The sequence below is a fragment of the Scatophagus argus genome, chromosome 2, assembly GCF_020382885.2.
Source record: "Scatophagus argus isolate fScaArg1 chromosome 2, fScaArg1.pri, whole genome shotgun sequence".
In the NCBI taxonomy this organism is placed as follows: Eukaryota; Metazoa; Chordata; class Actinopteri; family Scatophagidae; genus Scatophagus; species Scatophagus argus.
Genome location: NC_058494.1, coordinates 9,682,396 through 9,696,977, shown reverse-complemented (window position 1 = coordinate 9,696,977; position 14,582 = coordinate 9,682,396). Strand labels below are relative to the sequence as shown.

At 41.2% G+C, this 14,582-nt stretch overlaps 1 protein-coding gene across 1 annotated transcript; it reads left to right on the top strand.

The window, feature by feature from the left end:
* The first annotated feature begins 489 nt into the window (after positions 1–489).
* LOC124068977 (basement membrane-specific heparan sulfate proteoglycan core protein-like) lies at positions 490–3,785 on the top strand. The gene is made up of 8 exons (XM_046407611.1): positions 490–645; positions 1,085–1,234; positions 1,341–1,475; positions 2,090–2,262; positions 2,359–2,545; positions 2,642–2,821; positions 2,917–3,183; positions 3,276–3,785. The coding sequence occupies exons 1-8, from the start codon at positions 597–599 to the stop codon at positions 3,278–3,280; spliced, it is 1,146 nt and encodes a 381-aa protein (XP_046263567.1). The 5' UTR covers positions 490–596; the 3' UTR covers positions 3,281–3,785.
* Positions 3,786–14,582: the final 10,797 nt, after the last annotated feature.

Sequence of the window (14,582 nt, the reverse complement as noted above, 5' to 3'; positions counted from 1 at the left end):
GTCAGAGTTAAAAGAACAGTTTGATGCCGAGAATCCTTTAAATTCAGTTTCATCAGCCACATATCACCGTCTGTTCACTGATCAATACAGCACAGACACATGGAGCATGTGACTGCAGTGCCATCATTTTCTCCAAAAAGCAGAGTAATACTCTGAAGACTATGGTGATTAACTCAGTGTCTCCATGTGCTGTAGTTTGACACACCCATCAAACTAACATTTTAAAAATCTATAAGTTCAGCTTTTGTACTTTTCACCATTAAAAATGTGACAGTTTTTTTGGTCAAGTAACACCAGTGACAAATTATATGTTTGCATTTACTCAGTTGATAGCAGGTCAGTTGAAATGTCACTGAATATCAATCAGACACACCAACCATCAGTGGATTTTGATCATAATCAAACAATTTTTAAGTTAAAAAAAAAAAAGCTAAACTTGTACGTGACTAGCACTGATGGACAGTGTTTGAATAGGGGAAGGGGTAAATGGTAAGTTAGGGGTTGAAGGTTGAAAGTGGTTGTATGAAAAGGAGAGGGACACACACAGAAAGAGAGATAGTACACAGGAGAGTGAGCGACTCTGTTCTCTGTTCATCATGGATGTCTCACGTGGCGTTTTGATCCTCTGTTCTCTCTTATGTACAGGTAATGAATCCCATTTACTCTGAACACAGTGACATCTGATTTAAGAAGGGCATCTACTGTTTTGACAGCTTTTCTGATCTGCTGCTTTGCTTCTGTAGAGGTGTGTGTGTGTGTGTGAGAGAGAGATAGAGAGAGAGAGATTTGGCTAAACTAACATTACTGTCATGAAATTGAGTGAAATTATTTTGATATTCTTCTTTAACACTCAATGGTTCTCAGAGAATTTTACTTGATTTTCTTTTCTTTTTAGCTTTGTCATCAAAAGCACTCAATCTGTGTGTTTGCTCAGACTGTTTGCGTAGCGGCCGGGGTTTGTTTACACTGTATTTTAGTCTTGTTTGAAGGTTAGCTGTGCTGCACTGGACATGTAGGGGTGTGTGTGTGTGTGTGTGTGTGTGTGTGTGTGTGAGATGTTACCCAGTTCTCTCTGTGTGTGCAGTGACTGCTCAGGCTCCTGTAGTCTCAGTGGAGCCCCGGACTGCTACCGTGCGCCAGGGGGAGTCTGTCAGCTTCAGGTGCCAAGTGAGCAGCGGTGCACAGCCAATCACATTCATAGGGTGGAAGAGAGCCAATAACCAAGCATTACAAGGTCAGCAGTGAGAACATGTGAGCAAAAGCAGAGTTCAGACAATATCGACATCTGTGAAGTTTCACTGAAATCTGTTTTCTGTTCTGGTTTATTTTTTTCCATGTAGACAATGTTAAGCTTGGTCCTGGTAACAACGTGCTGACGGTTTCCAATGCCCAACCTGGAAACCAGGGCCAGTACCACTGCACAGCAAGAAACTCTGCAGGCAGCAGCTCTGCCACAGGCATGCTGAACGTCAAATGTGAGCTCCACACACACACAGATATATATATATGTGTATAGACTGAGAGAGAAAGATTTGAATTTTTTTCCACATTTGAACCCACTAGCAGACGCACTATTATTTCAGAGCAGCTGCGTTTACCGTCTTAACCGCTTCACTTGTAGTGATAAATCTATATTTAATTATCACGTCGATCTACCGCTCCCCACTGCTTTACTGTGTTTTAGGGGGACTTTCGGTTCACTCTCAACTCTCCTGTAGTTGTGTTCAGCTGCAGCTGTTTTCTAAAAAAAAAAAGCTTTAAAGAGCCCACTTCCTGTTCAGTACCAAACATCAGACAGACACAATTAACGACTAGCTGGTGAACACAGAGGAGCATGTAGGTGCTGAACAGACAGATATTTACCTCAGAAGTCGGTAGAGACCAAAAACAGAGCTGTAAGAGAGTAAATCGCAGACTTACATTCATCAGGTGAACACAAACACGACATCAAATGAGTGCTTCTCAATGACTGGATATGTAAATTAGCAACTACCTGCCTATCTTGCCTCCTGTTTCTTTTGCCACCAAGTTCCAAAAAGATTATTGCATGTTTAATGCGTCGTTCACGTCTGTGCGTCCTCTTTGTCAGTCGCTCCTAAAGTGCGGCTGACGCCACCAGGGCCCCTGCGGGTCAGGATCGGTGACCCCGTGTCAGTGGAGTGTCGCGCCACAGGCAGGCCACGCCCCACGCTGGCCTGGAAACGCCAAGGCTCCACCCTGCAGCTGGTTACCAGGGAGACAAATGATGCCAACACCATACAGGTGACACAGGAGCACATGCACAAGTAATGCATTCATTTATTTTATACATGTTAAGACCCCAGATAGAACATAGCAGTTGTCATCTTTTTTTCTCAGTGGCCTGCAGCGCATCCAGAAGACTCAGGAGTTTATATTTGCCAGGCTGAAAACACTGAGGGGATGACAGAGGTCAAAGTTGAGGTCACTGTTGAGGGTGGGCCAGGGGCACCGGTGGCTTCAGTGGGCACCGCAGAAATGACAGTGGTGGAGGGGAATACAGTCACAATGACATGTCAGGCCAGTGGTAAGATGTTTTCATGCTTGCATGGGTAAATGTCTTTCAGTTCTGCTCTTACTTCCTGTCTTTCACTTCATCCTCTGTTTCTCTTCTTCCGTTCAGGCTCCCCTACTCCTGTCATCACCTGGTCCAAGCTCAGAGCACCGTTGCCATGGAAACACACTGTGGCCGATGGAGTTTTGACACTGACCAGTGTCGGGCGGCAAGATTCGGGACAATACATCTGTAATGCAACCAACATACATGGCTATAGTGAGGCGTACACGCAGATGGAGGTGGAGAGTGAGTCAACAACTCGGATGATAAACACAGATATTTGATGTTCAGATTCTTTCTTACTGCTCATGATGTGAATGATTATCTTCTCCTACATGCAGCTCCTCCGTACGCCACCTGCCTGCCTGAACAGGTGAGGCTTCAGCCCGGAGATACCCTGACCCTGCAGTGCCTCGCCCACGGCTCTCACCCCATTCAGTTCGTGTGGAGTCGGGTGGGCAGGATGAGCATGCCTGCTGGAGCAGAGACCACGAAGGATGGAAAGCTGATCATAGCCCACGTTAAACTGAATCACAGCGGAACGTACAAATGTGTGGCCACCAACCACATTGCCTCCAGTGAGGCACTAGCCAGAGTCATCATAAAAGGTGAGCCATCAAAATAGGTGATTGAATTTTCTCCTCTCTTTTTTTTTGGCTCTCTAATTTTGTTTCTTTCTCTTCTTTGCTTATTTTTACAGCTTAATCCATGGTAGTCACGCTGTGTCTGATTGATACAACATCTATACAGTGCTTACAACTTCTGCAAGCCTGGTTTGTAGCCACCAACATGGTCAGACAATTAATACTGCAAAATCGGACAAAATTTTATTTAACAGATTATATTTTGATGTGTTAAAGTGGAAGGTACCAGTGCTGTTCAAACTTTTGGTTTTATTATGCATATGGGGTTAATTTTGTACTTTTATAGAAAACTATTGCTGTTGTTGCCCTTCCCTCATATTTGCCTTTGGAAAGTTTTTTTACAACTATGTGTGGACCGACATCCTACAGTATGTGTGTGTGGGAGTTTCTCTTGCTGGAATGTCTCTGTGCCCTGTGTTCCTCCCTACATGTCATCTGCTAAGTCTACACTGCTTCCAAAACTGAAAGGAGGGCACTAAACTAACCAAAAGCTGCTCAAAGAGAGCCTTGATTATACCCATTAAATATAAAAACAATAAAGACCAAAAAAGTTTGATTAAAATGAAGAATTATATTGTCATGAAAATGTTTCACAAAAGTATCCAAATGAGAGACTGTGTAAAACCTATTAGCACCGAGGGGGAGGGGGTAGTCTGTACTTTACTGTAGCAGGAGTTGTTTTCAAAATCTGCAGACTGTGGGTCTCTTCACAGACAAAGGTTGCAAAAGGCACCCACCCTACTCTCCCCCTTAGTTTACGTGCTTGGTGTTGCTCAATTCCTGGATGCCTGTGGGATCGTCATTGTTATTTGAGCCCTCAACAAGTGACACTCAACAAGTGAGCCAAGAGAGCCCAATATTTCTGTTTGACATAACTTCAGACTACACCAGATACATTAAAAAAGATCTGTCCTGAGGCATTTATTAGTTTCTGGCTCTGGGAAAGTGGGAATAACAGTAAAACTCTTTGTCTTATCTCAGAATATAGTTAATAGTTAGACACATCGTCAATATAATTGTACCAAAATAATTGTGCCACAGTTAGCAAACTTTACAATGTGAAGAGAACAACCCCCGTGTCGGGTTTTTTCATCTCATCAAAATCAGTTTGTAAAAGAAAAGGGTCAAAATCGATTTCATCCATTTTACTCCACACATTCTTCTTCCTTTCAAAACCAGGAACCTACATTACCCACAATGCAATTGGACAGTCTGGTCTGGGTGTACTAGGTGCAGCTGATGCAGCCTCAAGCAGAAATGAAGAGCTACAGAGGTCCGGTAACCTGACACCCCCTCAGTTTTTTCTCTTTCAGACTTGTCTTCTTCAGACCTAACCAATGCTGACTCAAGTGACATCGCTTGAGGCACTTTCTCAGATTTCACACAGTTTCCTCTGAAGTCATAAAAACACAGCTTTACACAGCTTTTGTCACTTTCACATTAGAACTCCCCAAGATCTGTAAAGAGATTCCCTTTACCCATTAGGCTGCTGCAGCGACTCACTTTCTCAAATCAGAGAAGCACAGCGTATACACTATGATCTTTTGTCAGTGATTGAATGTATCCTCCTGTGCACACTAGTGAAGATGTTAAGATTTAAAGTGTGTTATGTCAATGCACTGTAATAATATTTTAAGACATTAGAGGAGAGGATTTGTGTCTATTTTTCTGTAGTCCACTGCAAGTTTAGTCTGCCTCCGCTCTCCACTAATTTTGGTACAGTCCCTTATTTTTTTTTGAAAAAGCTGTTGCCATTTTGCCTTTACATCTGAAAGATTATATATGACTGCTGTAAAATCGGAGCATTGCGCAACAAAGTAATTTGTTGAACCACATGGTGGCAGTATGCAACTTTAAGACTCACACACAAACACACACACACACACACACTCTACCTTCAGGCCAAGGAAGAGCAATTTGAGCCCTCACACCCTTAACAACTCAGGGACAGATGCAGAGCACAGTCAGGCTATTGTTTTCTACATGTCATCATTAAGTTTAAAAAAAGCAAACGCCTGTGGCTGATCACTGCAGCTCTCTGTGTAAATATGGACTGTAAACTCCTCCTGGACAGGCTGTGTTCACTTCGATCACACATGCAACATGTTGCAAAATTGCATACTGATGGTCATGGATTTTTTTTTTAAGAGAAAATTGAAAGCAGCTTTGACTAAATGAGGTGCTAGCTCGACATTTAGGGTTTGTGGCTACAGCAGGAGGTTGGAAAGAGAGCGACCATTTCCACGGGCGCTGCCAGAGTGCAGCCTGTATCTGCTGCCTGTGATTGTGGCCTCCCTCATAAAACCGCCCAGCCTCCATGGAGAAACAGGCTTTACCCTTTCCACTATTCCTCCCTGCATTTTTACAGTCATCTTCAAAGCTGTGGAGGAAACATCTGCCCTCTGTCCCCTCACTCCACCCCCTCACTTCACAGGCAGATTGAGGGAGGCAGAATGAAGGAGACAGTTCAAGTTTAGAGGAGGGACGTCTACATATATTTTGATTTATAATGATGAAGAACCATCGAACTGAAGCAGATGGGAAAAATGTATCTGTTAAAGAGAGGAAACTTGAATTCATTAAACCTGACCTCCTTCTCTCTCTGTGTATGCCTTTGTATACATATTAACTAGACATGGAGACATTAGAGACATGGTCTCTAATGGAGGCTGACGTAAACAGTGAGGCTCATAAGAGTTCAGATGACGTTGCAGAGAAAGGATGTGTGCACACACTCACACAGATGGTTTGTCACAATTTCAGAAGCACCACATAAGTTTATATTTCAGTAGTACACAGCAGTGTTACATTTTCCTTGGACTACACATTGCTTATGTTAGCCTTAAGAGGTGAGGAAAGACCAAAGAAAACAGCCAATCAGTCTTGTGGCTGTATGAGTGCACAAGGAGAGTAACTAGTTATTTCCTTCCATATATATCATACATTATGCTAATAAGCCCACTAAAGTCTCTTTTTTGGTTAAAGGTCAACACGATGTCCCCGCAGCAGTAATATGGGACATTCAGATCATTCAGGAAGGAACCAATGAGATGAGGACTTCCCCAGGAAGTGATAGGTGGAAAGAAGGCGCCTGTCAAGTCTGTTGCTATGGTTTCCACCTGGTGAACTCAGATAAGCTGCAGCGGGACAGCACTCTATAGAAACAACGGCTTCTTCAGGACATAGGAGGGAAAACTGATGGGGAGATAGGGAGCCCGGATTCTGTATTGTGGTGGCTGCAGATTGAAGTTGACTGCCAGAGTGCATATCACATATTGCCTTAAATTTCAACTCACACTGTGCCAGTGAAATCTTCTTGCGTCTGACTAGTGTAGCAGGAAGACACAACAACTTGCCCTGGAAGCTTATCTTAATGGCTCATTTCACATAAATTCAGCTGAAATGTTGCCATACAGAGGCGGAGTCGGTAATTTGTCAGTGAAAATCGGGTTTAAGTGCTGTCAGGAAAGGTTATGCCCCGGACTGAATGGGACTCTGCAGAGGAAAACAAAACAAGACACATTATTCTTCCAACATGCTATTCTTCTTCTACAGCTATAATTCTTAAAAAATATGGCAAGGTGCTTAGATTTCCAGCCTTGACATAGGACACAGCCATAATCAGGCAATACGTGATAATGCTAATATTCTCAGGGCTCACAAGATAAGAGATATGAAAGAAAGCATTTTTCTAAAAAGAATTTCTGTTCACCTCTTTGTGCCTCTGAAATTACTTACAGTGACACGATATTTTTATATTGGGGGAAAAATATTTTTTGTAGCATAGGAGTTTGACCCATGGCTACCCAAATTAATTGAATACCACCAAGATGATGATTGTCACAAAATCTCTTTTACTGAAATTGCTTTAATCACTGTGATGTAAGCTGTTGTAATGTAGCTGATGTAAATAGAATAGAATAGAATCGAATAGAATAGAAGTCTTCATTGTTACTATACAAATACAGCGAGATGTCTTTCGGAGCAGGCCAACAGATGCACAGAGTAAGAAGCAGTAGATGAAGGTTCTAAAATGCACAACAATATATACAGCTAAAAATATAAACAGATAAACAAACCTACCTAAGAAACATTTGCAGTTGCTAGGAATAAATAGATAAGGTGCAGAGTATGCACATCAGCAGAATGGTATTGCATGACAAGTAGTATTGCACAACAGATTAGTATTATTGTGCAACAGTATGATATGACAGAGTATTGCACAGCAGGGTAGTACTGTTATACACTGAGGTGCAATGTAGCAATAGAGGTAGAACAGTGACCATTTCACAAGACCCTTGAGTGCTGCGGTTGCAGCGTGGAATGTGTGCTAGGGTTCGTGCTAAGGTGTAGACATAGTGGGTGCAGCAAGTCCTGGGGTAGTGATGGGGGACAGGAGCTGAGATTTCAAAAGTCTGATGGCAGTGGGGTAGAAACTGTTCTTAAGCCATGTTGTGCGGGTGCGCATAGTCCCATAGCGCTTCCTGGATGGCAGCAGAGTAAAGAGCCTGTGACCTGGGTGGGTGTGGGTATGGTTTTTTGCTCTGCCTGCGCACTGTGTGTGGTGTATCTCCTCTAGTGTAGGGAGCTGGGTGCCAATGATCTGGTGGTCAGTTCTGATGATGCGTTGGAGGGCCTTCGTATTGCCTGAGGAGCAACTGGAGTACCAAGGTGTTATGCAGTATGTCATGACAGATTCGATGACGCACCTGTAGGAGTAGATCAGCAGGTCCTGGCTGATGTGCACTCCCAGGAATTTGAAGATCGGAGTAAAAGCAGAGTTGTAGTCGAACAACATCCTCACGTAGCTGTTTGATTATATACTAGCACACAGTCCTGAGAGATCAGTATTCACATACACACTGGCCACAACATAACACTGTGTTGTTTATGGGTATGAGTACATCTGAGTGACAGCAATACCCAAGCACAAAATACATACACATGAATGCCATAACTTGGTGTTTGTCACGCAGTGTTTACACATACACACCCAAAGATGCAGTTTTAAGTATTTATTTTAGTTATTCATTTATTTTTATTCACCCTGCCTTATGAGTGCTTAACCTTTTCAGTGGGTGCTTGAGGATCCATGTGGGGCATATGACATGTGGTATCAAAAAGGTTCCTCACAGTGACCAATCCACAAAAGATTATCACCCCCATTGCATTTCCTCTCAACCAGTGAGTGTTTGAGCTCATTGCGTTGATTTTATAGCCCACAGCTGTACTCTTCTGGTTCGTTCACATCAACAGGCAGCTGATGTCAGTAAAACAAACTCTAATAAACTGGATGTACTCTACCTACGTAATGATAGATGATGAACATAGCGGAGCATGTATTAGGCAATGACTCAAACATCTCCTTCTTGGAAACCGCCACGCTAAGAGACATTTTCATTTTAAATGTTGAAGCCTGTATTTTTACTTGTTTTATAGACTTAAAGATCGACACACATACAGCCACAATGAAGGCTGACATACTGTGAGCAAGCGCTGTAAAATCTTGCTTTGATAGTTTGCAACAGAGCTTCGGTGTTAGGACGTCTACACTTTGCTAACTCTGCTCTTTCTGTTCTCATCTGTATAGAGGTACATTTTCACACCCTCCTCATCACAGAGATGCGACAAACAGGCAACGCTTGCGAGAGCTACTGGCCCTGGCCCAGTTTGTGTTCAAACAATTTTAACAGTGAAGCAAATGGCAAAGAAGGCTGTTGTAAAACAATTAACAGGAGTGCAATTCCAGGACCCTGATGTGGTTTCAGGGTATAAATGATAAGAAAAAATTCAATTATTATTATGTCCTCTACAAATGCACCTAGCTACAGCAAATGAAATTCTGAGAAGCTCAAACTCCTTTCAAGTCTTTGGACATTCAGACTGAAGAGAGGGATTACTTCATGTGCTGCAACCACACCACAGGCAGACTTCCTCACAAAGACACCAAAAACACATGTTTGTCTTAGTTTCAAGTGTTTATTAATGAATTTTGATGCTCTGAAAAGCATTCTTCGTTGATTGTATTTGTCTAACAGATTAAATAGCAGGGTGGTTCTAAGTGGGAATCACTCCACCAAACATCCCAACAGTGGTTGACATTAAGAGGCAGTCAGCTCTGTCTGGCTGCAGAGACGCTGCTGTTGCTGCATGCTGCTTGTTGCTAAGCACCACAAAAACCAGCCATCGTGTTCTTAGCTTTTTCCTCTTCACCTGAAACTCAAACCACATCAAGGGTGAGCTTAATCACACATAGTGCACACATGATTTCACAACATTGCTCCTCTTTCTGGTTTGCTCGAAGTTGTTACTTCCATGCCTCTCAAAGCCATTGCAGATTGAAGTGTACTTTCCTAATCTCAACCACAATTGTTTATACACATATACGTGTGTGTATACCTTGCTTTGAGCCCTGGCTGGCTCATGATAATATGTCAAGGGTGTTGCATCAGGAAGAAACCATGTGACAGAGAAAAAAGTTCTTGTACCTAAAAATATGCCATATAAAAGCAGAATAAGGACGGAGGCACACAGACTGATTGAAAGCCACAGACACAGCGAAAACATATGATAAAACATATGATACATCACATGTTTTACTACTTCTGTTTGTTAAATCCAACAACATACAGGTTTTTGAGGGTTTAGACTGAAAACTGAAACCTTTCTTCAATTTTTATGAAGTGAGTTACAAAACATTTTTCTGTTTCTGTTTTCTTTACAGTTATTGTCATTCCTGCTATTACATAGACATTACAAATTATTACAGCTATAAATCTTTAAACAAATGGCTTTGTAGTGACCCACCATTAATACTAATGACGTATAAAAATATACTTCTAATTTGCTCAAAACAGGTCATTTTCAATAATCAAACCAGAAAATGAGTCAATTAAGTACATTATGTACATTATGACTAATACCCTGCACAACCCACACATTCATGTCAGTAAACCACTGTTATTGGTTCCACTTTTCTACTCTGAGTACATAAAACTGTAAGTTAGAAGTTATGACAATAAAGGTACAATAGAGCTGACTTAGTAACATGGGAAAAAAGAAAAATAAAGAAGAAAGAAGGTGTAAAGGGAACAAAAGTGAGGTGATAGTAGCAGATTAAAAGGTAAACAGAGAAAGTTCGCCTCGTTCAGTCTTTACTGTAACCTTAACTGTCCTCCTGGGCTAATGGAATATAAAATATGATCTTAGAGGTGGTGAAAAAACAGTGAAAAGCTGTTTTCCAAAGCTTATGTTTGTCTGGGTCTGCACCCGACTGAGCCTCAGGATGTAAACAGCAACTGCAACTGTGTGATTATGATCCATTTACTCTCCTCTGCTCCATATGGAAAGATCCTCTGTGTGTGTGTGTGTGTGTGTGTGTGTGTGTGTGTGTGTGTGTGTGTGTGTGTGAATAACAACAGCGTCATCTGCCAGAACTATACAATTTCAATGCAAACTGAAACAGAAACATTATACAAAAACTTTCCACTATACCAATTTGAGAACAAGAAGTACTTGAAGTATATGAATGACGTCTGCCTTTATCATAGAGAACATTTCAAGGATTGAATAAAGAATCGTCTCTTCAAAGTGGCACTAAATTTGTGGGCAGCTGGGGTATTGCAAGAAATATCTTTTACTGAGAGATTGTCTGACAGCAGCAGACGAATGTTTCATTTATTAACGACCCCTTGAGGATCCATTCAAACTCTCCCATGACCCATGGCTGAGTTGTGACTTTAAGTTGGAAAAGCGATGATTTAAAATACTTTTCTATTTCTTGGAATGTTCATGAATCGTTCAGATAAAATCTACTGGGCTTCCTGTGCTTCACTTACTGTGCTTCACAATGATTTTGTATGCATTGCAACCCCCCCCCTCCCCAAACACACACACACACACACGGTGGTTCATAAGCATTACGGTTGTCCTGTGAATACAACTTAACATAACTTAACATAAAAGTTCAGTCAAGTTTGATCTGAGTTGTGCTGGATCGCAAGAGATGCTCCACCTTCAAAACCAGATAAAGCAAGATATGTACTGTGATCGAGAAATGCTGATGAAGAGATCCTCATGTTTCTACAGAGTGACAATCAATCATCTAGAATGAGACCTAAGCACTGCGAAAACAAATTCACTGTTGTTTAACTCAGTCAAAGCTTGAGCTGCTGTAGCATCCATTACACAGTGAGCATCATGTCTGCTCTCATCTCTATCAAAGTGATGTGATTGTTATTGTCATGAAAGCTCTGACTTTGGAAATTGTGTGTAGACAAGACAATCAAACTTTGGGTGTGGTGGAGTGATCAATGCGAAAAATGCCCCCCCCCCATTAGCCGGCTGATGTGCCCTTGAGCAAAGCACTTAACCCCCCAATATGCTCCCCGGGCGCTTGATGCTGCCCACAGCTCCTGTGTGTGTTTCACTGCATGTAATTTGCCGAGTGTTGCATGTGTGTGTTCAACTAAGGATGGGTCAAATGCAGAAGATGAATTCAGTATGTGTATGTAAAAAATATATATACTGTCAATAAAGCTGATTCTTGTTCTTCTTGTTTTCACTGGGTGTCTCCTCATAGAATACCTTATGTGTCAAATCAGTAGAGTGTTCCTTTTTTGTAGTATTAGTGAGAAGTGCAACGTGTCTGGCCAGTGTGACCTCACATATCTTGTGATCTAACATTTCTGAGAATGTAATCACAATTTTGACCCATGATCATGACCTGAGTGATAAAGACACACATAGAAATGCACAAAGTTGCAGTAATGGATCTTACAAATAAATGGTTCTTAACCTTAATGATAAGCAAATTTAAAAATTACAACACAGACAGGTGTTTTCACAGTTTAGGTCAGGACAGAAATTTGTAGGAGGAAGTGAGGAAAAAGCCTTCAGTTACACCATGTTTCCTGCAGACAAATCTGCACAACATGTGTCACATGTGGTGTTACAGGTTAGTGGCCAACAGATGGGTGTATTTATGTGACCACACTGACCAGCCATTTTATGTATTTACATACAGCACTGCATCAGTATAGACTTTCATGGATGCACACATGCAGTTCACAAGCAAGTTAACTGAGGCTAAACCACATGCTTAGTTTTCTCAAAACTGTCCACTGCCCGTTTCTACTTGTTAGTCTTGTATAAATAAGATTAAACAGATTCCATTTTTCCAATTCAGTTTCCCCTGACTGATGGTCACAGGAGGCAGACGTCCATTAAATACATGTGGGACTGATGCTCACTGGCTGCCAACATGAGCACAAACACACACACACACACACACACACACACACACCCGTACACACACACACACAGACACACTCTGACTGAATCTTGCCATATGGAAGCAATGATGGGTTATAGATACAGTTGCAGATGATTTTCACACCCTGGCACTCGTTGAGACACATGCATAAACTGAACAGGACAATCTGATATATATACATCCCAACTACACACATCTGCACTAACAACACATGCACACACTCTTTGTTAACAAGATATGTCTGCTTTTATTTAGCCTCTTGTTTACTAGAGATGCTGAGGGGACATGAACTTGCATTCTATCATCGTCTTCCTGCCAACATGTGTGACTAGTTTGTCTGTCTCCATGTGTCTGCCGGTTAGTCTCCACATGTCTTCTGCAGGGTGAAAAGAGATGTTAGAGAGTCAAGATGATGCTTAAGTAAAGCAAGACAGAAGGACAATGAGAGACTGAAGGGAGAAAAGGAGGTCATATCAGCTAGCTTTTGTCTCACTGTGAACGAGCTGAGAGAGGATGGAAATATACTGTGGAAATTTCTCATGCTGTGTGTAACAGAGTGATGTATGTAAGATGTGCTTGTTGACCAGTTTCTTCCTCTCCACCACCACTGCTTACAACATGCGCAGATAACCTTTAGATATCTACACATATCATTGATGTCTAATACTTTACGTTTGTTTTCATATGCTTTGTGGTAACCATTATAACTAAAATAATCTGAAATCTGAGTTTTATGACCACTTAGTTTTATCTGAAATGAAACTATATCTACATGTACATCTACATAAGTGTGTTATGTTATTACTCTCGCCTCTCTCCTCTCACTCTCAGTTAGTATGCTCACAAAGTCTTCTCCCCCTCCTTTCTGGGTTTCTGTCCTCTCCTTCACAGCTGCTGTGTTTTGCATTTTTGTTTTTGTGTCGTCTTGCATCAGAAGTTGAACAAATTTCAGTTGACTGTTTACTTAACCCCTCTGCCAAACAGCAATTGTTCGACCATTGCCTAGTAACCACACATGACAGGACTGTCAAGCTTTGGAGCAATGTGGAAGAAAATAGACTTGAAGCTTAAAAATACAGTTTCTATGTGTGTTTACATGCTTATAGTTGGACTGAGGATTAAAGTAGTTAATCTGTTACTACTGAAAAAAACAAAACAAAACGCTGAAGTGCTTTAAGGACATCCCATTATGTTAGTGGCATCCTAAAAGGTTTTTATATGCAGTGTGAAACATAAAAACATATAGTTTGATAATATAAAGTATGTAAACAGAGCAACCAAATAGGGTTATTGTTAGATATAAGTGGCTCAACAGTTTGATACAGAAACGGCACTATTTCTTTACATCTCTTCTATGTGGACCATCAGCTGGTCCTGTTGCTGGCTTTTCGTCTTGCACATTGAGATTTAGCCTCAGTATGTCAGGCTGAAATCAGGTATCATGGTATTATTACTTTGTTTAATTTTATTTTTAACCACAGTTGCAAAATGAGAGGCCTGTTTTTGTCCCACCATTTGTTAAAAAAAAATTCTAGGAACTAAACTGATGCTTGATGATAATAGACAGATGTCGCAACAGTAAATGAGCTCGATGGAGCACAGCAATTAAAGTTGAAGCTTTTGCAACTTTTGCAGTTTTGTTGGACTCACCCAAAGCTCACCAAACTGAAGTAACAAAACCACAATGTTTTCCAGCTTACTTGAATAGTTTGTAGGTTCATTGATAATGAAACCTTTTCTTGATGTAGTGATAAAATATATTTCTACATGTTTGTTGTTTCAGCTCATGGATAATAGCATTCCTTTTAATGATATTATGTTCCCATCCTGTTTTCTCTGAACCACATAATTGTGTTTATTTATTTATTTATTTATTTTTTTACAAGATTAAGATATAATTCAGCTTCCATCTCAAGCCTGTGCTCTTGTTGTTGTCTGAGGAGGTTGAGAAAATACAGAAGGTTTTTCACAGTAATTGGACGAAGGGCATCTCCAGGACATTTGGAGGGAAAGGGGGAAAAGTAGGAGGAGATGGGCAGGAGGGGTTGGGGAGAATTGGAGTGGATTCAAGATTACTTACTGGCAAAAC